At 40.1% G+C, this 26,959-nt stretch overlaps 1 protein-coding gene across 1 annotated transcript in view; it reads right to left on the bottom strand.

The window, feature by feature from the left end:
• LOC139710345 (WD repeat-containing protein 90-like) overlaps window positions 1–19,254 on the bottom strand; it is a 65,258-nt gene extending 46,004 nt beyond the window's left edge. The window contains exons 1-11 of the mRNA XM_071622267.1: window positions 19,117–19,254; window positions 15,169–15,266; window positions 13,938–14,081; window positions 13,063–13,234; window positions 10,820–11,114; window positions 10,231–10,360; window positions 8,996–9,055; window positions 7,727–7,885; window positions 6,289–6,351; window positions 1,345–1,524; window positions 527–672 (exon numbers count right to left, since the gene is read on the bottom strand). Coding sequence (XP_071478368.1) covers window positions 527–672; window positions 1,345–1,524; window positions 6,289–6,351; window positions 7,727–7,885; window positions 8,996–9,055; window positions 10,231–10,360; window positions 10,820–11,114; window positions 13,063–13,234; window positions 13,938–14,081; window positions 15,169–15,266; window positions 19,117–19,126 — 1,457 coding nt within the window. The 5' untranslated portion in view covers window positions 19,127–19,254. The remainder of the gene's footprint in view (window positions 1–526; window positions 673–1,344; window positions 1,525–6,288; window positions 6,352–7,726; window positions 7,886–8,995; window positions 9,056–10,230; window positions 10,361–10,819; window positions 11,115–13,062; window positions 13,235–13,937; window positions 14,082–15,168; window positions 15,267–19,116) is intronic.
• Between the last annotated feature and the right edge of the window lie 7,705 nt (window positions 19,255–26,959).

The raw sequence follows: 26,959 nt of genomic DNA, 5'->3' as shown, positions 1-26,959 counted from the left end.
ATCCTCTTTCAGAAAATCACTCTCGAACAATTGCAACTTACATGGCAGCAACAGGGCAACATAAACACACAGATCTGAGTATTTTTGTCATTGCCATGGTAACAGCAAGTCACAACTGTAAATCTCTTTATGAAAAAAAGGCCTGGGACATTGAATACCACCTCTTTTATCATATCTTAGAAGCAATGAAACAAAAAAGGAACTATCCCTCTAGACATTGGAATGTACATGTATATTATCAACTTTGCATGTGTGACTGTGTCCAATATCACTAGTTTGTTTGAACAGGTGCAATTCTGAACTTTACTTCCTTGGATTCCTTTTTTTTTGGGGGGGGGGGGGACTTTACTGAAATTGATACAACTTTATTTGTTAGATTTTGTCCTACTGAGCTAAATAATGTGAGTTAAACACAGGTGAATTTTCCCCCACAAATTATTTTGCATTTTCTCTGAAGAAGCAATACACTAGTGTGTGACTGATAAATTTGTGCCTCACCCTGATAAAAAAGACATGTTTGACTGACCTCAGACAAAACACCGAGTGTGTGTGGGCCTTGATCATGGCCAGGCAGTCCCCCGACTGATAATGCCACACCCTGACCACTGCCTGCTCTCCAGTCTGTCCAGACGCCAACACTGACCCGTTGCTGCTGAAGGCCAGGCAGGACACCTGTGTTATCAAATGTGAAAGGAGTCACATCTCAGTGCAGTGACATAAATGGTAGACCAGGGAGCAATTCATATTGAGATCTTTAATCATTGCTGGAGGTTTGATTATGACATAGAAAGATCTATCAAGTTCCAAGAGTTTCAGAAATCATGTCATGTTGATCAGCAACTTCAAGGAAAAAACAAACTTCCATATTACACTTCAGTTTCACCTATTTAGGTTAGTTTATGTTCAAAACAGATTAACCCTGAGCTTTGCATCATCTGCAAGGAAGTACTGAAAAAAAATCACATGTCATATTGATCGTCTTTGCCCTTGAAAACATTATTCCTACCATTTTGATCCTTCATCGTTTGAGAATTTTGTTCTTTTTGGAAATCCTGCCTGTCCTGTAATTCCAGTGACTCAATGTGATTACCAAAGATACTCAAAATCTGTGAACCTTGCAAACACAATATCGTGAAACATAGTTCCATTTAGGGGTACTATCGACTGACCGTCCCTGGCAAATATCGAAACATGTTCATATGACGATTTCGCTAGGTCACACATACACACCAAATGAAATATCTAATTAGCCATACACACATTAAATAAAAGATTTACTAAAAAAAAATAAAATAAAATAAAAACTCTGCTTTCTTGCTTTTTAAATATTTGAAGACACCATACCTTGTCGGTGTGACCAATGAAGAACCGCTGCTGACCCCTGATGACATCCATGGCAACGATGACAGCATGGCATGGGTAGATGACATGGTTGCCATGGTGATCCCAGAGAACATCCCCCCTGGTGCATCCTCCAAATCCGACAATCTTTTTCAGGGAGATGATGGGGTCCGGCTGTAGACTCTGTCAGTGACGGATTGGAATTTTGTAAAGGATACTGTAATTCATCTATTTCTTTTTAAAGAAAGTTGATATACTACAGTGCACTTCCGTTAATATAAAGAACACAGTTATAACGAAATTCCGGTAACAACAAAATAAAAATTCAGGCCACAACATTATTGGCTCTAAATGTATTTCCATCGTTTATTTGTTTAGTTATGACGAAATTTCGATATAATGAAAGGAAACTGCCATTCCCAAGGACTTCGTTATAATGAGAGTCCACTGTCCAATCAAAACAAATATCTGCTGCTGTATTTACACTACTGCTTATATAGCCCAATCAGTCCAATCAATTTAGCAGCATTTTATCATGCAAATAATTGAGTGCAAAGTTCCTAAATAATCTTTCCTGAAAATCTTTCCTGAAAAACTACTCTATATAATTTTGATAAGATGGGAGACAGCAGATAGATTATCTTACGGTAGTGATTATCTACCACTGAACATCAAGGTCAAAATATTATTTGCCAGACATTTCTTCATGCAATCTAATAATCTGGCTGGTTATGGAATATCTTGGCCAACACATGGCAAAATGTAAAAAAAACATCTAACCCACAGGTTTTAGTCCAGGCTAGAAGGCACCAACCTTGTTTTTTGATATATACAATGTTTTTTGATGGTTTCTTGTCAATTTGAGGGTGCTGATTCCAAATCCGATTGATGCCACTCGCGTAACCTTGAGCATTTTCGGCAAAATGCAAAAATCCAAAATGGCCGCCAGATATGCTAATTCGGCCGTGATAAACACAATAATGTGCATTATATGACCAATTATTCCACCAAACTTTGTACATTTCTGTTCCTAGAGTTACTCCATCTGCATTTGCAATCGAATTTTCATTTCATATAGGTTCATTTAGCATTCAAAGCTCTTTTTTTTAATTCAAAATGGTCGCCATTCCTATGCTTATGTACTATATGAATGGCAAAACATATGCATGGAAATATAGAAGTAATTTACTGTATTTCCAGTCCCGTGCCTACGCTATCATAAAGTGTTGCATGTGCAATATGTTGGGTGTCACTTACAATATATAGGGGCCTACATAATTAATATGAGCATTTAATATTCATAAACCTTACGATGTTGAACACAATTTCTTATATATTTCATTTTGTCTCAACAAAAGTCTCACAATATAAGTTCACTAAACGTCTTGCAAGGAATCAATATACCATCATATTCTACATGCAGGTTGAATATAAAAAATATAATACTAACACAATATATCAAGGAGCCTAGATACATGGTATTTATCAAATAATGTTGAAAATGGAGGGGAAGCTAGAAAGCAAAGCTTGTAATATGCATTCCCCTAAAACCATATTAACAAAGTACAAAAACATCCTATACAGTAAGTGCAGAGATACATGGTTGCAGACAAAAACACAACTAAAAACCCTTTACATTGTAGATTTTTTTTCCAGCAATGAGTTGGGGGGGGGGGGGGGGGGGGGAGGAGGGAGCAGTCCTGAGGCGAGTTCTAAATGGATCATAACCTCCATCACTTTGACATGATTTAATTTAGAAATGTTGAAGGCATAAACGAAACTGTCCTAATGCAATACCGTACAAACTGTTCATTAAACATCAACCAAGGAGCAATGTGAGATACCTTTTTCAAGGACAAGTCCATCTTTATATACATAAGGATTCAGGGAATGCAGCAATATTAGTAGAACACATCAGTGAAAGTTCGAGGAAAATTGACCTATCCGTTCAAAAGTTACGAATATTTTAAGTATCTGCGCAGTCACTGCTGGAAGAGAAGACTACTACAGTGTATGAAAATAAAAAGAGAATTTCACAAAACTTTACTTTTTGAATAAAGTGCATATTATTCTTCGACTTGCTGCTGACGTATGTTAAGGGTAATATTATTCCCCCTGCCTTCTGAAAGAGAGAAGTCGAGTGTTCTTTTGTTATGGGAGAAAAATGGAAATATGTTGAATGTTCTTTATTCTTTCTTTAAATCGTTGTACTCATGTGACATCACAAGCTATAGTAGTCTTTTCATCCAGCCGTGACTGAGCAGAAACTTCTAAAATTCATAACTTTTTAACGGATTGTCCGATTTTGCTCAAACTCTCACTGATATGTTCTACTAATATTGCTGCATTCACTCAACCCACATGTCTAGGAAGGTGAACTTGTCCTTCCATTCAGTTCTCTCACAGTTCCCAGGTGTTGATAATATACACTTTGACATCATGATCTCATTCAGTCTTGTCTTAAAACTAAAACCGTCATTTTTATTGTCTTTAAAGAACCCTTTAATTGTATGTTTAGCAGCAGGCGACATCAGCCCCAAATTTGCAGAATTCTCAGGCTATGCATATTAGTCCTGCAATTGTCTTAATTGCAATCACATCTGGTGATGTTCAGCACTTCCTCAGGGGTCAGAGGGCGATTATTTGCCATAGAAACAGGATGAAGACATGAAGACTTGCTTGATCACCACCCGTTGAAGCCCTATGGCTTTGTTGCCAGGCCAGAGACAGTGTTGTAGGTAACTTGGGTGGTATCAGAGATGACATCAGACCAGCATCTGCACCAACCTGTTTTGGGGTCAAAGCTTTCAAGTTACAGTAGGGAAATCTAGGCTTGTGGGATTTTAGGCGCATTGATGGCAGGTTGTTCAAGGGGGCATTTCATGAAGTGTTTTGTCAGATCTTTTCTTTTTGACAAACTGTTATAAGCTATTAAATTCCTTGCATCTGATTGGCTGAGAGCAAATTTGTCAGACAAAACGCTTCATGAAATGTCCCCCCCCCCCCCCCCCCCCCCAATGCTATCGTGTTTGGAAGGTCAGGGTATGCGTTGACGGCACTGGTGACACTTGCCATCCTTTCCTTCCAGTGTGAGGGAGAGTGATCGAGTGCCAGTGAAGGAGGGTGGACTTCCATTGCCACAGAGGGCTCTACCTTGAACATAGCGTTGGCAAGATGGTTACTAAGATGGAAGACATGGGTCTGATGATAATCTAATAAAGGTTGGGGCAAAGTCTCCAGAAGATGAAGTACTCCACTATTGTCTTCAGATGGGTCAGTACTCGGCTCATGTCATCCAAGGACTTTCTATGAGACGTAAAGGCAAGATCATCTGCAAACTTCCTATATACGTGAAGTGAATGTAATGTCACCACATATATGTTAAAAAGACCTCTCGTGGAGTTAGTTTACAGCCACCATAGGAGGCCATCATTCAGAGTCCTTACACAGCTGGTCTGGTTACCGAGAGCAATCCTGAATCTGCAAATGCTGAAGATTAAAGACAAGCAGTGTGAAGTTGTTATAACACTGCTTTCAGAATGAGGCAGCACTGTACAGATCTCAGAGTCTCCCTCGACATCATAGGCCTATACTCAAACACATTCACTCCGAAAAAACGGTGGTAAAATTAAGCTACCATATAATTCATCTGGCTTAACATTAAAAAATTTGGGGCATTGTTTTCATTTCAGAGATTTGACAACAGGAAGTGAGGTGGTCCCTTTTTTCCACTTTCCCCTGCCTCATGTTCTTTCTCGGATGAGGGGACTGAACAGTTTGTATAATATCGCTTTTAGATAATGTAGAACAGGACAGTTAATTGGAAATTTCATTTGTGTCATCATCTGGGATTCAGCCTTTTAATTCAGTAAATCAGAATGAATATTTTGATGTTGACCATCTCAAGGCAAGTAAGTATCAAATGTTCATATCTAATAATTCCTGATAAACGATCTTGATGTTGGCGTCAATTCAAGTTTTGGTGGATTTTTCTAAATACCTAGGGAAAAATTCAGATTGAGGTAGCAAATTTGGATGTTTGCATCAAAAAATAAAACAGCCTTTGTTAGTAACAACCTTCTGATTGATAATCAGCACACAAATTGGTAAACAGTGTACCTGAGTGACAGAAAAAAAAGAAAATTTGTTTATTTCACACGCTCTGCCGTTCATATTGTGCAGGGGTATGAGTGGCATCCATTTTTGAAGTTTTGTATTAAGAAGAATATAATAAGCGTAAAAACAATAAACTTTCTGTTTGTTTGCTTGTTTGTTTGCTTGTTTTGCTAGTGGCACTCATCAGATTTGCATTGCACATGCAAAATTCGTCTTCTATTTCTATGCATATTTTTTTGCCATTCATATAGTACATGAGTATAGGAGTGGCGGCCATTTTGAATTGAAAATAAGCTTAAAATACTAAATGTACCTCTTCAAATGAAAAATTTCTTGCATGTGCAAGTAGAATTACTCAAGGAACAAAAATTTAAAAAACTTTGATGGAATAATTTTTCATAAAATTGACATAACTGGGATTATCATGGTCAAATTAGCATATCTGGCGGCCATTTTGTATTTTTGCGTTTTGCCGAAAATGCTCAAGGTTACGCGAGTGGCATCAATCGGATTTGGAATCAGCACCCTCGAATTGACAAGAAACCATCAAAAAATATTGTATATAAAAAAAAACAAGGTTAGGTGCACTTTCTATGGAGCCTAGCCTGGACTATTTTAGGAAAAGAGCTACCAGCAAATCTCTGATACAAAAGAGAGAGAAAAATCGAGTAAAAAGTATGCAGCTTAGTTGACCAGAAAATTCATCCATGCAGACAATAGCAGATAATACTGCAAACACCAGTAAGATAGTGGAGGCTATGCGATATTTGATACAATGTTTAAGACAAAAGCGTTGAAGAGGCCTTGGCTGTTTCTTTAATCATGACATACCTTGTAGAACTCATCTCGATGCTGCTGCTTCACTGCTGGTTTTGATACCTTGGTGGAGATTGTCTAAGGGGGAGACACAAAAATCTCGTTTAGATATATGGTGGCACATACTGATCTATTAAATAAAAAATCCAAATTATTCAATAAAACTGTGCCTTTGTCAAATGTTGACGACTGCTTACAAGACGTGCAATTCAATGGAAGATGAATATTCTGAGCATTTCTGGTATTTCAATCATAAATGATTGTAAACAAAATTCAGATTTTGATCATCTATGCTCCTACATCAACAACAAAAAAAAGAAGTATGTAACATGCCAGGAAAAAAAAATTTGGATTGTTGCTGCTTGAATAACAACAAAAATAATAACAAAATGGAGGAAAAGTTGCATAATGTGCCTAAAAAAAAAATAATGCCATTTATCACAGCTTATATAACAAAGAATTCATGTTTTGTAACAGGTGTTGAACAAAGTGCTGGTACAGAAAACATCAATAAACATAACGTTCAAGAGAGTATAAAGAATAATGCGGGCACCATCACCTCAACGTGAGAATTTCAATGCATATAATCTTCTCTGATTTCATAAAGCAAGGTGAAAAAAAAAAGAGAAGAAATTTGAAATAAAAACACACCTGTAGCACTTATTTTATCATATGATATCCAGTGATTTTCATGAAATATCACATTATCTTTATTTCTTCATAAATTCTCACCCAAATACAATTCAACCATTCACATTGTGTTGCTTTCTATCTGAGTCATGAAACCTGACAATTCTGGAAAAAGAAAACAAAAATGTGAAAAATGTCTGAAAAAAAAGAAGTATATTGTTGCTACTTGTATACCCCCCCCCCCAAAAAAAAAAAAAAAAGAAAAAAGTACAGATGTGGAATAACATGACTGAAAATGCTCTTCATCTCTGCTTAAATACAAAGAAACGTTTTGTCACATGCCTTCCAAAAAGTGCTGGTACAGAAAGCGTACTTGAACACAACATTTTTCACAGTATTGACAATGATGTGGATATTATGACCTTTACATGTAACGACTTCAATGTCTTTTATCTTAGACCTCCAATTTCATCAAAAAAAGAAATTTGAAATACAGACACAACTGTGGCACTTATGTATCATATCCACTTGATTTTCAGGAAACAATAAATCATCTTCATGTATTCATAGCTTCTCAGCAGTGATATGCATCATCCAAATACTATGGAGCCACTCATGTTTTGCTTTCTAACTGAGCCATGAAAATGACAATTCAGAAATCTGCCATAGGCTAAAAAGCCGGTGGCAAGAAAAAACATTCTAATTCATAAAGCTAGCACAACATTCAATAATCGGGTGAACAGTTCAAGCTGGCAGCATACATTGTAGATTACACATGTGCGTCAGAAACTCAAGTGCATTTGATTACATGCATTCAACGTACCATTCCTGTGGTATCGTCGTGCCTGTGGATGGTGATGTCATCTTCCGGCTGAGCAAACACATGCACCTCCCCCTGGCTACCCTGCAGAAGGGATACGTCACCATTCACGCCGACTGCGGGCAGCTCCGTGGACACCTTCGGTCTAGATGGACGTTTCTTCTGTGGAGATGGAGTGAGAAAGGGGATGGAAGAAGAGATGGACAGAGAGAGAAAGTAACAGAGCGAGAGGATGGAGGGAAGGTAGGGGAGCACAGAGAAAAAACATGAAGAAAGAAAAATGGAGGAAGAAGAGATAGAAAGAAAAAAACAGACTCAGTATGATGGAAATTAAATATTTCAACATCATATATTGACTGAACATTTGAAGTTGGAGACATTCTAAATGAAGGGCCAGGAGAGTACTTCATAGGCAGATACTGGCCTTATACAAGAAGCCATCATCATCATCATCATCATCATCATCATCATTATCATCATTATCATCCTCATAATCATCCTCATCACCATCATCATCATTATCATCATCATCATCATCATCAAACTGGGAATAAAGAAAACAAGGGAAGCTGGGAGGCAGAGAGGGAGAGAAGGGGAGAAAGAAAGATATACAGACGGACAAAGTGGGGGCAGGAGAGTCAGGGAAGATGGGGATAGACAGAACGAAAGGGAAAGGGCAAAACAGACAGAAAGAGAGGGAGAGAGGGGAAATTTAAAGAGAAACAGATAGATAGAGTGGAGTGGGATTGCTATTGTGGCATGTGGAGGTGCTCTCTGTTCATACTCAAACATCACTGCAATGCTCACGTTTCCAGACAGTATTGATATGACAGGGTATTGCTGGGTCAAAACTCCTGGGCTAGGGTGCCTTCTGTGATTCAATCCCAAATTCACTAAAGCATGTTTATGGAATGAAGCCAAATGGCACGGACTGTGTGAAACAAACATGCTTAGATCCTTTGGCTAAATAAAGATGACAAAAGGGGAAAATCAAGCACATTGGTCAAGCAAAGTATAGTACTTGGTTAAAATATGTGGGTGCTTGCACTGTAAATATGCAATCTATCAAATGTAACACAAACAGTCCATGAGTGACCAAGCCTCAGGAGCTCTATATAATGACAGCAGCCCTTGTCTTGTCTAATCTCTGTGGACTGGTCAATCAGATGCAAGCCCAAACCAAGGCTGAGAGTCGCCTTGGAGTCAAAGTGACAACACATTTGTACTAGGACTGCCTCTCTGATGAGAGTGGAACACAAGACTTGGTCAAACCTTTTTGCTCGCTGCCGTCGTCACCGACATATTTGATGTATGGGAGTCTCCTCTGTTAACCTACAACAAAAAGAGAGAAAATACCATTTGCTCATTTTTTGCACTTTGCAGAGAAATGCCAGCAACTGCATCATTCATTACATCACGTATGTTACTTCTGTGGAGAATGATTATTCAATCAGATATGATATGACAACACTGTCAGTTGAAAGACAAATATCATGTTCACTGATTCTTAAATATGTTTTTCTTTCTCTCTCTCTTTCTCAACAAGGACATGTTCAGTCTGACAGAAAGCAAACTCTCAAGCCCCAGTCACATAGACATCCCAGATCACCCCAGATCACCCCAGATCACCCCAGATCTACAAAGTGATCCAGGGAGATCCGAGATAGTTTCGACCTCGATGGAGTGTCGACGAGCGTTGATATGACTGTACACACGGTATCAACACGGCAGCTACACGGATAAGGCCGGAAGAGCGCGGCGTCTACACGAACAAACACGGCATCTATACCGATCAACACGGCAGCTACAAGGCAGCCAAACGGACCATCCCAGATTGCTTTGCCAACACGGCAATCCCCGGATGACGCCGGCTGTTTTTGACATCCAAAAGTTGCCGTGTTGGCCTCCCGGATGTCCCCGGATCTACACAGACATACACGGAAGTCCAAGGATGTCCAAGCGTCAACACAGGGTAGTCCAGGGTGATTAGGGATGTCTATGTGACTGGGGCATTAAGTTCTCCAATGACTAGCACTTTCAAGCTGACCTGTTTTGGGAGCAACATCCCCTCCCCCTCTTCCCCCCCCCCCCCTTCCGTATAGACCTGTTTTTGGGAAGAAACCCCACTACTCATGTTGACCCGTTTTTGGAACAACCCCTACCACTCACATAGACCTGTTTTTGTCAGAAAAAAAAGAGCAACCTACTACTTGCATACACTTGTTTTGGAGAACAACCCCACTATTTACATACACTTCACCTTTCTGTGCATATGTTTGTGTTTTTACCATAGTTTCTGCCTATGCTACGCGTACTTGTAAGTTTAGTGTCACCAAATTCTGTATTGTGAAATGAGTTTAGATTTTGTCAAGCTGAATCCACTTTTGCCATTCTACACAAACATTTGTTTTTTTTTAATATTGTTTTTGATTTTGAACTCACATACTCCAAATGGGGTGACTGAGTTAATAAACTTTCAAATTTTGGGAACAACCCCCACTACTCACATAGACCTGTTTTGGGGACACCCTCTCTGGGCTCATTCGTCCAGGGGCCTGCTTTCCCCCGCCTGTCACATGACCAGAGTTGTTCAGCTGCACAGAGTCGAAAGGGACCTTGGTCCCAGCCGATGGAAACCTGAGCAATGCAATGACAATTTGTCACTTCAAGTCGAATCATGTCACACAATCGATAAAGAATCACAACGCCACAACATGCTTTTAGCATACAGAGGCAAATAAAAGTTTGCACATTGAAGAGGTTTCGCAAATCTAAATAAGTTTTCAATGTTACATTGCTGAAAGTTCAATTGAGTTACATTGGGAGTGCCTTGCCCTAGACTAGATTTAACAGATATCTAAGTTTGTAATTTAATGGCATCCAAAGTCCCAACCTCTTGCCAATGAATAATGAAATTGCTATGAAATAGAATGCCCATGAACAGTTTTTTTACGGAATTAACTCATCCGTTTTCCTCTACTGCTACAGAAAGGGCATCGTTCAAAAGACAAGCTTACCCTAACAAACATTCATGATTTTCATACAGTTTGCACAAGTGGTTTTACAGTACTGTAACTATCCCCACACCACCATTACCTGATGTAGTCATACAGGTCCATCCACTTCTCCCCCTTGGGCACTTTAAAGGTCATCTCCCGGGGCAACGGGGCCACGCCCTGTGCCAGGAGGCCCGTGTCGCGGGCGTCCTGCAGCGAGATGTCCGGCTCGTACTGCATGTCGCTTGTGAAAACATTCTTGACGTACATGTTGGCACAGAGGCGGACACTCTTCAAGTAGCGGTACTTGCAGTTAAGGTACATGGACAAGATGTACTGGAGGTCGAGAAGCAGCAACGTCCACTTGGAGCTCGGCGGGGCGGGGCCTTGGAGATCTGCACAGAGGTAGGAGACAAGATGTTGTTGCCTTGAGACCAACAAAGACAGATCTTTCACCACCATGCAACATGGCTTTCCTCACAAGCAGTAAGGGACTTTTTCTCAGAGCCTCATCTACTGTATATCTGGACGAAGTGCAGTAACCCTTGAACTCTAACGAACTTTCTACAATATACATTTGGGCTTGTGTTATGGCTGGATGTCTCTCTTGATGCTGAGTTTTTATTTAGAAAAATTTTACCTGACCTATAAGCTTTTATTCTTTGCACAAAATTATCTTGTACATATACTTGACCACCATCTTTAGCATGCAAGTACCTACTAGTCTATATACTGTAAAACCAGAAATATTTGTGGCATGAAATTTATGTGAATTGCCACTGACATTCAATGGATAATATGATATGGGGAAGACAAGAACTTTCGCATGCACTTCAATTTCAAGAATCTTGGCTCTCATGAAATTTGCAAAGTTAAAACATGGAAAAAATTCTGGTTTTACAGTATATAACCTCTTTGGAATTAACCCTGATATGAGAGAGAGAAGGTGCAGTCAGACTGGCAAACAAAAGGGAAGTTTAAGATCGCGAAGTCTTCACAATCATTTGTCATCCGGTCACACTGGCAGTCAAACTTCTCGATGCTTGGATTGAGAGGTTTGGGTCACTGTGCAAGTGTGCAAGAAAAAAGAAAGAGTATGCTGTCTAATGGCTAGTTATTGTGATATGACAACAAATACCTCTGCATTACAATGGCCCTGCAAACAAGTGGAGGGCTGGCCATGTGACAAACTTTGCTAAGTTTCAGCTTCCAGCAGTCACACTGGCAAAAGATCGAGAAGTTTGGAAAGAGTGGGAAAAATATCCCTTGTTGGGAGTTGGAAGTGGGAAGCTTTGCGAGAAGTTTTGCGGGAAGTTTGCGGTCACACTAACAACAAGGCAAGTGCCATAATGTGTCTCGCCCATTCGCGTACAAGAAATTGTACGCGAATGGGACATACCAGATAAAAAAAAATATAACAGATAAAAAGAGAGATATAACAGATAAAAAGAGATATAAAAGGGTAAAAATTTATGGCAAAAAAGAAACGTGCCACAAAAACTTAACATTGGGCCCTAAAGTTTGTTGACCCCTGCCTGTGACCTTTGACCTTGTGGTGACCATCCACTACCCAAGGGTCATCTACCATCCAAGTTTGGTCACAAACGGACCTATGGATCAAAAGTTATGACCCATAATAGAAATGCGCCATAAAAACTTAACATTGGGCTCTAAAAGTTCGTTGACCCATGCTTGTGACCATTGACTTTGTGGTGACCATCCACTCCCCAAGGGACATCTACCAACCAAGTTTAGTCACAAATGGAGTTATGGATCAAAAGTTATGACCCATAATAGAAACGCGCCATAAAAACTTAACATTGGGCTCTAAAAGTTCGTTGACCCCTGCCTGTGACCTTTGACCTTCTGGTGACCATCCACTCCCCAAGGGACATCTAACATCCAAGTTTGGTCACAAATGGAGTTATGGATCAAAAGTTATGACCCATAATAGAAACGCGCCATAAAAACTTAACATTGGGCCCTAAAGTTCATTGACCCCTGCCTGTGACCTTTGACCTTGAGGTGACCTTCATATATGGTAAGATGTGAAACTTTGTATGACTCCTCTTCCCTCGAAGTTTGATTGAAATTGAAGTCCAGAGTAAAGAGTTATTTAAGTTTTTGTAGCATTACGAACAGACGATGGACGGACGGACGGACGGACGGACGGACGGACGGACAGATGCCACAGGCGATCCCTTAGTCTCCCCTCACCTCCGGTGGGCTCGACAAAAATTTGAGATCTTAAAGATCACGATCTTAAACTTCTCAATCTTTTGCAAGTCTGACCATGCCTAGAGAGGTAAAATAAACAAACATATGAACAAACTAAAGACAAACCTTTCCTAGCTGACTTTGCAGTGAGCCTCTCCACAGAGCCCTTCCCTGCAGGGCAGACGAAAGGGAACTGCAGCCAGGTGGAAGTGGACTTGAACTCCCTGAAGAGGTTGGAGAAGGACAGCCGCACCACCAGGCCATCTTGGCTCGCAACGTCGACGTGGGTGACAAAATACTGTGAAGAGACAAAAAGCACCAAGGCATGTATTGCATGTGGCCACAGAGTTTCCTGCGTAAGCAGCACTGCATTACAGTTCTGGTTAAAACCATGGGCAGAGGTGACTCCAAAAATAATAGCACTATTCTCTGAGGGGCGCAGCCCCACAGTGACTAGTACTAATGGAGGTACCGAGGCCTATAGTTTGAACAAGAAACTCGAAATTAGGCAGAGTACATTTGTTTTATATTTTGGATTTTAAATATTACACAAAACATGGGAAAAATGAGGCTAGAAGTTGTGAGATGGATGTGATGTTGTGGAGGGATCCTACAGTGATCATACACAGCAGGTGCAATGTTAAATTGCTTTGTGACATCTGACAATGTGACAGTATGAAGCAGCACACAATGCCATTCATAATTGATTTGTGACATCATTTCACATATAGTGTACTATTTGGAAAAAGTTGTCATAAAAATGATGTCATTTTCCAAATAGTATACCAAGGAGAGTGACACATGCTGTCAGACTGAAATGGTTGAAAATACATGTGTATATAATCCAGTGAAGTTCTCTCAACCAAACATTACTGACACTCACATACACACTCGTTCAAACACAATAAAAACATGTACACATCGATTCAACCATCCCATGCACTCATATTACCTCTCTTACACACATAGCAGAATGTATCCACGTTTACAAGTCCTCCTACCTTGCCTGGAATGGGTCTGAAGAGGATATACAGGAACCTGCCAGTCAGTCCCAGGGACTGGGATGAGGTACGAGGCAGCTGGATGTAGTTCCCTGCTGGTATGGAGCCAGTGATGCGGTACACTGTACACTTGAGTCCCTTGTCCTGATGCCATCATGAAAAGGTGGGGTATGTGATTGGAGTAGAAAGCATGATTATAACACACGCAGTATAAGTGAGAATTTGTGACACTGTGGAAATTTTCACGCATTTTGCGCAAACCAGTAGCTAGTGTGAAAATGAAAGCATGCATATATTTTTGCAAGCCATATGTTGCAGTAATTAACGTCCCGATTCAGCAGAATTAAAAAACACACAAAATTCATCTTACATGGCTGAGCACGAAAAATTACTCATGCCAACACATCCACTTATACAGTAATAGGGCAGGGGGTACTTCATGTATTTTCAACAATACAAGGAGTCTCCTGAACTGACTTCTCTTTGCCATTATTCCTTTTCTTTTGAAAATGTTAGAAAGCAAGTGCATCATTATAAGGCAAAAAATACAAGGTCAGTTCATTATACTTCAAGCCAATTATCTCTCATGTACGCACGAGTGCTATAAACTTTGCAAAGGCAAGGCGTGTCTGCACAGCAAATACGCACTGCAGGGATGAGGATAAATTATGCAGCTGACATAATTTATGCATGGCATGTTGGTGGGCATGTCTCTTGGACCCTGTTTACAATGCCCGGCTCGGCAACGCTTTTAATTCAAACCTTTCAATATTTTGTTGTTGTGGCGCTCTTCTTGTAAACAACGCAATTTGGTATAGTCTGGTTTTCAGACCTTTTGCCAACTGGATTCCATGGCAATGAAGTCACTCTTCGGGCCTTTGCCGGAAGAAAAATCCTTTGCAGGACAAAACCACCTTAAACTATACTAGTTTTCGATATTGTGGGGGTTAATCTCCTGAATAGCGAAATAGTACGGTTAGAGGGTTTGGAAGCCATCGGGACTAAAATTGGCCGCGCATTTGGCCCAATTTGCTTTTACACTGAGAAAAGGCCGGGCTTGGCCACGGCCGAGCTGCGGCCGAGCCTCGCACTGTAAACCGGGTCTTAGACTACAGTTAACCCATTGAGAACAGCGGATTCTGCTATAACATGCATTTCCCATAGACACCTGCCCGAGTATACTCGGGACTTGTCTTCAAAGGGTTAAGAGAAGTTAGAACGCTGAACCCACCATGACGGACATGACCTCTCCTTCTTTGGTTGCTTTCCTCCATTCTCCAATGTTCACATGCTTGAAGACATTCACGTATGGATGCTGCCACAGAGATGCTAGGAGAAAGAATAAGATTGGTTTATTTAACAGATGCTAAGATCTTGAAGGGAAGATAAATAGGGTACTAGGTACTGTACTGAATATATGAATGGAATGATGGCTGTACATTGTATAACAAGGATGCTCTAAACTGTACACTTATTATAAGAATTAGAGTAAAGCTGATTATAAAGTCAGTGCTTCTGTCCAAAAACAAGTCATTGCCTGAACTTATGTGACGTTTCTTGTAAGTTGTAGGGCATCTTTACCAAGAGTCATTGCAGCCAATCCACAATGTATTGTGACGTTTAATTGAAGGTTTAGTTGAAAAACCCGCACCAAGGTTCTAGTTGGACCTCCCATGCCAAAATTCAACACAAGTAGACCATCTACTGACTGTGCACAAAAGCATAGGTGGTATGTAGAACTATGTAGAAGGCGGTGGAATTTTGGACAGCACAGCGTAATGGTCGAACTATGGGCAGCTTGCCATATTTGCTTTTACATTCAATATGCCATCATCTGATCAGAAAGGAAACAAAACTTATTTTTCAGGTACTTCTGCTGGCGGTTGGACACTAGTAAATGATACAAAGTGCAGTGCAGCTTTAGTATGAGATATTATCATTCTGCATCTGTAAGCTAGTGTAAAATGTTGACTCACATTAGAATTTATGTTTATGTTAAAATCTATGTTAGTAATCCCATTAGTATTGTTCCTTACAATGTCTCTAGAGACTAGACTCTAGACCAAGACTAGGTCTAGTATCTGACTATAGGATGAGAAAATCACGACACAGACATGCAGACTAGACTCTAAATAATATGAAGCTAGAAATTATAAACAGAAGTTTGCAAGACCCAAGAGTGAAATTTAACAATGTTAACAACTAACTAGATTGCGATTGTAGCCCTGTCGCTGTACACAAGTGTCGCAAGGCGTCTGGTTGGACAGGTTAGCACTAATTAACAACATGTCTCAAGCCAGGATTTAAATTCAAATTTAAACATGAAAATGGATCGACAATTCAAGCTGGTTAATAGTGTCTGCCTCAAGTTCTAGTGCATTTAGGGTAAAACCCCCAATATTCGGTCATTTAAGCTTTTCAACAATATTTTTAAAACTAAAATAATACATACATACCGGGTACATCATATCTACAGCAATGTATGTGAAATATATAAAATTTCTTTAATCTCAATTTACATTAATTTTGTTAAATATCTCACAGAATTGCACAAAATCCCAAAATATATCAACTTGGAAATCCCCCAGAATACGATCACCGCAACCAGTATTCCGTCACGCGATGTGCGCATTCAAAGTCAATGTGTGTTCACGCTTGGGATCACAGCAGCTGAAAAATGCACCGCGCACTACCTTGTTGGCACAAAATTGCATTGGGTATGTGGCGACGCCCGTTGGTGACCAAATACCGGGGAATCGGCACTTGCATTCAACCCTTGTACATTGAGTCACTGCATGTACGGAAATTTTGTTTTTCTTTTGCGTTTTTGATGAAACCATCACACTCCGACCTTGCGATAAGCAAAAAATCCCGCAAGAGAACGGCGTATTTCTCGATTTTTAGCGCTTTTTGGGTGACCCGTACTCTTAAAACTGGGCTTAATCCGCGCGCGCTTTTGGAAAGTCGCGCCGATTCTGCACTTTTGATGGTGAAATTTGGGATTTTGGATGGATTTTTGGAGGGGGCTAAGTTGTGAATGAGTGTGCAAGTATGTGAATTGATGTGATTTGCGTGTGTTGTGACAGTAGAACTTACTGACTGGTGAGTATTGAAAAGTGACCAAATACTGGTACTCTTACCCTATAGGGGCCTACAAAGTCCACACCAACAACAGGTTTGAATTTAAAGTTTTCACGTCTTTCTCTGCTCTGCTCTGTTAATCTCACTTTCCTTTGTATTTCTACAGTGAGTTAACTGACTGTTGACCTACAGGTTATGTTACAGCTAGCCCGACCAGCCACAGTGCGAAATACAGCTACTGGGCTGTGTATAGATCTGTTTACAGCTACAGTTCATGTTCACATTACACAATTCACAACTTTAGCTGCTATGCAGAAGAAGATCTTGGAGTAAATTATGACAAGAAGTTAGATTTTACTCATTATGTGGACTCAAGCTGTACTGCAGCAAATTTTAAGATCGGAATTATTAACCGTACATTTTCTACTTTCAATGAAAAAGGGTTTATTCAACTGTACAAGTCTATTGTAAGACCGACTGTAGAATATTGTTCTTCAGTGTGGCATCCACATTGGAAGAAGAACTTTGTAGGCCCTCGGAAGTAGAGAATGTACAGCGTCAAGCTACTAGGAGCTAGACTGATACGTCCACTCAGACCTCTAATGTATGAAGCAAGACTTAATCACTTGAAATTGCCTTCATTGGCATATACAGATGGCATACTAGAGAGCCGATATGATACAGATTTTTAAGATTGTGATTCTTGTGAATGGGATCGATGATATGAAGTCTTCAGAGTTGTTTGAGTTCTCATTGGAGGGAGGACACATGGACCATGGTCATAAATTCAAGTTGACCGAAAGATCGGTCTGTATCTGTCCGTCGGGGAATGTTCCGCGGAGACTGCGTCTGGCTTCACGGATCCCCTCCGTATACAGACCGAAGTCAATGATCCCAGCTCCTGTGTGGAGCAACGCGCACAGATCAAACGTTACGATAAACCAAATTTCAGACAGCTTTTTTACATTCAAACAAGTTTGACATGACATGACACATTATGCAGCAATATTTGGGGTTAATTTCTCACATTTTGCAATCGAAATACTCACAGTAACGCGGTTATAATGCAGAAATTTTATCCATATCACAACATCGCCGTTCGCTAGCCGTAGGTCGCCATTTTGAATCTGTAAACCAATCACATGCGAGGTACTTTATTTAGTAAAAAAAAACACGTAGAAACTACCTCGCATGTGATTGGCTAATAGATTCATACTGTACGTTTCTGCAGTTTGAACGCGACGACGCGACGGGCTGGTTGATGTGTGTTTTGCATTGAAAATTCTACCGAAATATTGGATTATTCATTAATCTGGTGAGTGTAGTCTATTCTTGAATAGTTGATTTAACTATTATCAAGCTTAAATTTGCCGACCTAGGGCCGTGAATTTATAGACGCAATCGAGAAGGGTGAGGTACCTCACCAATTTTCCATAGAGACAGTGGTTAAGAACATCCACACAGCAATGGGTACTGCAACCTTCCGTCTGTCTACGGAGGACAGCGTTAATGGCAAAATACAAAAGAGTCCTCGGGACAGACGGATCTTTCTGTCTAAAATTCAAGATACTGAAGTCGAGTGAAGAAACATGTAAAGTCCAAAGTGAGACAGTGCTCTTTCTCTCAGAGAGTGATAGTGAGTGGAATAAGTTGCCACCATTTGTAGCTGAGAGCCCATCTGTAAACAATTTCAAGTCTAACTGAAGTTAGACTAGACTAGACTCTAGAATCACTCGTTCTGGGCTGGAGTCATGTCACCGTGGTCACGACAAGAACAAACGAAATACAGCCCCGAAGCGGGGGGCATTTCTTTGTCCATGTAGGGCCTAATACGATTTCTGCACAGCGCCCAACAAAAAGTTATTAATGGCATCTCGACGACACCGAGGGGCAAATAAGTTGTGATTAACTTTATACCCACATCCGGCGCATCCAATGTAACTAGACTCAAGAAGTCTATATTATGCAAATCTCACTCACTTCGACCGTCGTATTCCTACAGTCCCACATATTTGTATCCGTGTTTGCTCTCCAAATTCGTGCAATTACTCTTCTTCGGAAAAATCAACCTTATGAAAGAAATCTATACTATACTTACATTTAGACATGATGGACTGTGTGCTTCAGACTGAGATAATAGTCATGAAAACAGGCTCATAAAGGACTCATGACGAGACGTCAAATAGGTAATTTTACTCGACGTTGGTGAGAGTTTCGGTTTGAAGGAGTTTGTCTTTCAGCGCCATTTCAGTGTTTTGCAATGCTGCCCTCATCGTTGAGAAGCGGACAATAGAGAATGTGTCGACAACATTGCTGTTCTCGTTCTGGCTGATGTTGTTCTTGTTGTTAATGTGGACACAAAACATTTTACTATCTTTACAATAAATGCCCGTTTCCTCGACTTTATACTGACATGAATTAACGGTGACATCATTCCACCATTTCCTGACAGAGCTAAGTCAAGTGCTCTTTCACTATGCCAGAAAATAATTATAGGCTGCATTATGCTAAATTTATGTTTCCTAGTTTTCCAGTGACCTCATGAACCGCAACGGATTGCAGTCTTCCCAAATCCAGCGATGGCGGCACCATTACTTTTATGAATAATTATTCGCAATAATTGAAATTATTGTACAATTTTCCTCTCCAGCTCTTGGGTGGAACTCTCGAAACGTTTTCTGGTGCCTTTTTTTTTTTTTTTGTCTTTGATATTTGTATTGTTGTTGTTGATACTGTTGCTGTTTCTTTTCCTTATTTTATTTTTTTTCTTTTTGCTAAAAGGTAGGTACTGGTAGTTGAGGCCGCAGCACCCCTTCCCGTTCCGCTGCCCCTGCATGATAGCCTTTAGTGTTTTCTTTCTGTTTGCTCATCAATTTGAGCAGGGTTTCTTTGTGACAAACTTCGTTTTTCTTTGAATTCCAAACCGTGTTCATTCGTCCGACAAAATTACAATGACCATTCCGAGTCAGTTCTTCTGCAATGAAAGTCAGTTCTTCTGCAATGAAAGACGACTATTCCGTACACGGCTCTTTTGTATGTGTGTGTGTGGGGGGGGGGGGGGGCGGAAATTGGGTGTGAAGTGTGCGTGTGTGCGTGGCTTTGTGGACGGGAGATTTTGACACGGGTTGCAGGATATCAGGGCCCCGTCTTATAAAGACTTGTGATTGATTCAAATCAATCGCAACTTTACGATTGAATGCAAATCCATCTTATAAAAAAAGTTATGACTGAAATTAAGACGGAGAACTGCAATCAATCAATCAATCACAGGTTGCGATTGATTGCAGCTTTCAATAGATTTGTGATTGATTGATTTCTATCACAAGTTTTATAAGACAGGGCCTTGGTCTTGGTTTGAACGTCAGCATAGAGCTCCAAAGATATGGAAATACGAGGCAGGGCATCTTTCGTTCTGCATGCATTACCATCGTCATATCTGCAGCGTTACCTAGACTAGCCCCTCGCTATAGTCAAAATGATAAAAAAAAAAAATGTTACTTTTTTCTTCATGTCCCGCTACTTGATAGGAATCATCAGTTATTCGAAATATAGACATACTAAGACATCATCGGGTTGCAACAAAACCATTATAGATTTCCAACATAATCCTTGCGTATCTCTGGCGTCCGTGAAATAAATTGCAATTAATTACAGTTGGTACAACCAGTTACACCTGTTTCTCTCCAGCAGTATGTTATACAAAATTTGTTTATTACTAGTGTATATGTATATATATATATATATATATATATATATATATATATATATATATATTCACTTTGAAAGTCAGTCTGCCTGAAGATCGCCACAGCGTGAAACCGTCGGTAGCGGACAGGACGCCAAAGTACAGGTACATAGGTATATGTTTATATAAATACATATATATTGCATTAGATCCGTTTCGGAAGCAGTGATATATGTATCAGCTCTCATATCCTCTCACTTTTCTGTACTTTCGACATCTAGCCTAATACGATTTTAGGTGATGACACACCTCACACTTATCATATTCATTTATCCGTGTCCGAAGCCCTGAATGCATAAAATTAAGCCAGCAAATATAACCATGCATTATAGTCTTGTCTGCTTTGTACAACAGCATATCTTTTCTGATGAAGATCAATTTCGGGTTATAACATCTCACAAGTGGCACGACGTTCTTTGCTGAAACGACATCCAAGAAGTCTATCATATTGTACTGCGAGTCAACAGATTTTCGTATTTTCACAAAGACATAAAATCGATGGCATACAAAAGCAACGTTGGACTTTATACTATGCAGCAAATATGTGTTTTCCATTCCAGGGACCACAGAGAGAAGATTATGAAAACATGCAAGTCTTCAAAATTACGTTATCACTGTCTGATTGTTAGACGGTCTTCTGTCGTGTCTGTAATGTTGAACGCACCTATCACATTTTGTGGACATGACATGAGCACATCAGACCGATAAACTAACCGATCAATCATCTTTAATTTCACCGAGCGTCAAGATAAGAAAGGAAAATACATTTGCTTACAAACGGCGAGGACAGTGCCACAAAGAATAGAGAAAAAGAAAGCGAGGAGAACTCACTCTTTAGGGAGTCACACTTCATTGGACATGAATTCACAGCCAAGAGGCGGTAAGTGCCATTCTGAGTTCAACACAGCTTGAATTCAATGAAACCAAAATTCGAGTTTCCATTACTATAGACGTTCAGTGAATCATCACACACCATTGATAACATAAAGAGGTTCAAGAGATTGGAGTTGCGACTAGCTAGTTCCAGTTTTTATGCCAGGGGCGGATCCAGGAATTCTGCGAAGAGGAGGCGCCTTTACAAGATTTAAAATGGGCACACGCGCCCCCTTCATTTTCCATTTATTTCTATTGTTTTAACAAAAAAAAAAAAAATAAAATGGGGGCGCAAGCCCGGCGCGCCCCTCCTGGATCCGCCACTGCGGATGCCGTATACCATGCACCAAAGAAATTGTTGAAGTATGGTCAAACTGGATCTGCATCGTGGTAGAGTTCAAAATGAATCTTCCGCTTGCTCAGAAAGATGGCGACTTTAAACACCGAGCATCAAAGGGACGTAAATTCACTTGTGAAAGTCGTCTTGCGCATCAATAGAATGATTATAGCCATTTGGAACGCCAGCTCTTATAACTCCGTGCACATTACCATCTTGGTCCTTTGCTATGACGTGCAAAGACCGCCTGTCTCCGTTTCAGAGAGAGAGAGAGAGAGAGAGAGAGGGGGGGGGGGAGGGGGGGGGGGACTCTAATGGAGTGTAGCAATCTAACTCATCAGAGCCACGAATAATGACGATAATTACAATTAGACAGAATACTCAAAAATAATGATTAAAGTGTTCTGACATTGTGTGTTTGGAAAGTTTGATCTGTTTGAATGCCAATCCAGTGAAGTCTGAATGTCGATAGCGACCACTGAATGGGAAGAATAGGTTAACGTCCTACGTTTTTTTTTTTTACGTTTTTACACATAGGACAAGCTAATAACGCAATAATATTACATGATTATCACGCAATCATGATATAGACATATAATACAAAAGGTATTGATGCATTATAATGAACAATATCAAGAAACATAATAAAATGCGTAAACATGGTAAACGCCATACGAGAGCTTTGCCTGATTTCGGGGGCTTGTGACTAATCGATTGAACGATTGTAATTAATCATTCCTCGCTATGTTGAAAAATAATACTTTTTTTCATTTTAATGTAAAACAAATAATGAACAACAGAAACTGCTATACACGATAAAGCGACTTTAAATGTCATTTTCATGTTTGTATTTCATTTTTGTGTTTCAATATCTAACCTTTGTGCTGTTACATCTGTTGCATTAATTTGTACCGATAAATTCCATGTTGCATTGTAGCGTGAATAATTTTGTTGCTGCTTATAATAAATATATTCAATAAATTTGTTTGTGCAGTATCATGCTATACTTTCATTTAAGAAAATAACACACACGTTCAGTGCCTGGCCATGTACGAGTACTCCCTGGATAGAGAAATAAAAGCAAAATATAATAACAACATGATAAACAAGTATTGTATAAACACTTAGGCCCAAGTACAGTGGGTAAATATGTAGATAATAAACAGATAATAACTTATAAGTACCAGTGGGTAAATATGTAGATAATAAACAGATAATAACTTATAAGTATCAATCACATTAATTTTATTATCAGATTTGTAGTCTTTGGAGAATCATTCAAGCTTTATTTTCCTACTGCGTACTTTAAAAAGAAGGAAAATAAACTGTTATGATCTCTTCGTACAGGCAGTTGGCTTATGATGGCAAGGAGTTATGAGCTGTAACGAGGCCTGACCAGCAGCTGCCAAAGGATGGCGCTGATGCAGTTTTTGTGGTGCAGTTCCTTCGCGCAATATCGTATGAATAAGAAAAAACAAACAAATAAACGTAGACTTTAAATAAAGATGAACTATTATAGCCAATGGTTCAAAATTTGTGAGTCATAATTATTAGCATGACTTATTTTCACGGCATTTTATGCTCTGTTTAGCATGCAATAGAGAGAGAAAAGAAAATAGAAAAAGAGAGATAAATACCACCAACTCTCAGAATAGAAAAATCTCAAAAAATAAGATAATACATAAAATCAGTTAATCGGTTCCTGAAATTGACGAGTGTAATCGTTACAGATTGTGCAATACGCCGATACACTGCCCCTGCGTACATTGTATATACGACAACCAGGGGCGGATCCAGGAATTCTGTAAAGGGGGGGGGGGGGCATGACTAATATTTCTGGTGCCACTTCCGGGTTTCATTTCATTGTTTTTTTCTTTTTATTTCTTTTGTTTTTTACGAAAAATAAGGGGGGGGGGGCGTGCGCCGGTTGCGCCCCCCTCTGGATCCGCCACTGACAACGTTTACAGTAAAACGCTACACATGCGATGGCTCTTCTTTCGTGTCTGGCCGAAAGCGTATAGATGTGTGTGTGTGTGTGGGGGGGGGGGGGGGTTAGGAAGGGTCTGCACCCAATTTTCTGCCCCTGTCCCGCAGCTCCTGACAAGTAATAACATTAACCGATTAGAAGCAACATAATTGTATTTATTTTTCAGGTACATGTACGTATAAACCTAAATACACATCGAAAATCAGAGGGTTATATATCAATGAAAATTATGCAATGGAAGCGCATACCACTAGTTTTTGTCCCAGTTTTACTAGCATGATTTGATATTTTGATCTTTCTTTTTTTTTTTGGCCGCTAAAGCCCCTCGTATATATGATTGCATATTAGTAATATGCCTACTAGTTGACATGTCCAGGCATCTTCTGTTAAAGGGACTGTACAGTATACTGGTTGAGGTGAGGATTCAAATTTATATATTTTTTTTGCGAGATAATGAGAAACCTCTTAAGAAATATAAAAGCGCGTGTAATTTCAAAAAGGATTCAACGTTTATTTGATGAAAATTGGCTGAGATATCAAAAAAGCGATCTTAATAAAATTGACAGGCCATGACTTTTATTAGTATCCCTTTGTTTTACCTCATTTTTAGATATCTAAGTCATTTCAAAACCGATTTTCATCACATAAAACTTTTGATTCCCCTTAGAATACCCATTGTATGCTCCCCTCAACATTTCATAGAGTTGCTTCTAAATATCTGGCAAAACAGTACAAGCTGAATCCTCACCTCAACCACTACTGTACAGTCCCTTTAAAGTTAGATAGTAAGCAGATCAATTGCGACGATTGTAACTTGCCTTGCAGTAGTTTTGTAGATGGGTGCTGTAAATGGGCAAGGAGTCTGATTCTCCTATCATAAAACCTGTTCTTTTCCGTCGTTTCTTCCTCTTCTGAAAAGAGCTGGGTAGACTTCGAACCCTTGTCATCCGCTAATCAACCTTAAAATTTTCACCTTGGATTTTTGTGTATAGAATGTGTGTATTACTTGGGGCTCGGTGTGTATGTTTGTGTGTGTGATTGTGTGCATTGTGTGTACATAATAATACAACCTAATTGCGTGGTCCAAAGTGCTCTCAAGCGTTGGAATATTTGCACGTGTGTGCGACTGTGTGGTATTCACAATTGCATAGGCCTTGATATAATGGTCTTTGATTCAGCGTTGAAGGTAACCAGAGCTGCCGGTTAATATATCATTCTGTCCTCACGCTTTTACGTTTGTATAAAAGTCTTCACGCTTTTAGGGTAAAAGTTACCTGCTGACCCCTACAGAGAAGTGGGCATTCGATGCGCGCGCAGTGCATTATTTAGTATAAAACGAGATCCCATGGCCCAGGGATTTTGGATCCCCTGGATTTTGGATATTACCGCGATGTATTGCAAACCGCTCGTTCATTGTGTCACATCTTACCATCTGTCATTCATCGTCCTTCACTACTAAGTACCAGCACTCATCTAGGCTGTATAGCTTCCAAATACAGATATTCTGTCGATGTCCGTGAGATAATTTTCGCGCCTTCTGTTTGGGTTTTTTTTTCACACTGCAGAGCAGTATAAAGGATCATACCCGCCGTAGCTCTGCTGTAATCGGGGATAGTAATGGCGACGGACGTACCAGCTGATGATCGTGCAGAACATGCATCCTCTTGTGGCGCCACCATGAGCCGCAGCATCAGCGAAGCTGACCGTAGAAACAGCGGGGAAGAGAGCGGCGTAGAATACGGCGTCGTGATTCGCGAACCCTATTCTGGTTCTGACATCCATTCGCAGCAACGTACACTAAGGCCGCACGCCAGTGGCAAAGACAAATCAGACTCTACCGACGAAATGAAGGATGATGAAAAGACAGCCCTACTGCAAAAAACGCCCGGGTTACATCAGGCCTCGGGGTCAGTTGCATGCGTGTTTGGCCAAAGTGACTCGGCCTCCTCTGGCATGTGTCTCGCTGGACAAGTTTTGCAAAAGCTGGGATGTGCATTGCAGCCTCGCCTTATGGGCCGGCTAGGAGAGGTGCCAGCGACTTGGAGGGTGGAAGTGCTCGATAAATCTGAGGAGACTTAGCTAGCCACGCTTTGTGATAATTATTGTGCTCTTTGGATCATCATCTCGCGCTGAGATGGTGCATGCATCATCCATTTCGTTCGTGTCGAAGATGGAGCCATCTCAGGGTGAGAAGAATTCACTATATACCCTGTGGAAAAGCGAGGTCTTTATCACTCAGGGAGGAGAAGTTAAAGTTCACAGCGATTTGGACATGAAGATTTCATAATCACACTCAGACAAATGACGAATTGATGGGTATATGATATCATATTCATGCAGATCCTCTTTCATCAAAAGGACCTAGCTTAACTCTTTCTGTGACAAAAAATCAAAACTGTGCTCAAATTTCCTAAACATGCCTTTTAATGTGGACAATGAATTAATGTGGTGTGCAGAGAGTTGATACGACGTGAAAACAGTCACGACCTATATCATTAGTGATGGTGCTGTGGCCATGGACGTATAGGTCATTACTGTAACTCATCTGTGTTGTTTGAGTGTCCAGCTGTACTTCAGGGAGGTAATTCCCTTCGAGAAAAAAAAATATCGTGGTATCAAGCGCATCACCGTATGGAAAGTTATATTTGATGGTACACGTAGAATATACTCAAGTGCTGTCGACGACCTGAAAAGAATAGCTGTGGGTTCGCTGATCATGAATATGTAGAGAAGGGTGATTAATACCGCAGAAAGTGATGATACATCAACTCTGTTTGAATTCTGTCAAGAAAAGTGGTTAATAATGCCACGCACGACGTGGCAAAACAGTCAGGTGAACTAGTCTGTGTGGTGTAAATTGCTAGAATGTCGGGCACTCCTGCTGTCTGTAAGGTATGACGTTTAGTACTTGTTACCACATTTTTAAAAAGAGAAGAAAAATACTCTTAATATTTGAATGACTGGTACATACACGTTGTAGCCTTAATCAAGGTGTTATA

Source organism: Diadema antillarum, unplaced genomic scaffold, assembly GCF_040938485.1.
Source record: "Diadema antillarum isolate AM-2024a unplaced genomic scaffold, OU_Dant_1.0 seq00001523_RagTag, whole genome shotgun sequence".
NCBI classification, from domain to species: domain Eukaryota; kingdom Metazoa; phylum Echinodermata; class Echinoidea; order Diadematoida; family Diadematidae; genus Diadema; species Diadema antillarum.
Note: the sequence above shows the minus strand (reverse complement) of the source record. Positions and strands in the feature narration are given on the sequence as shown.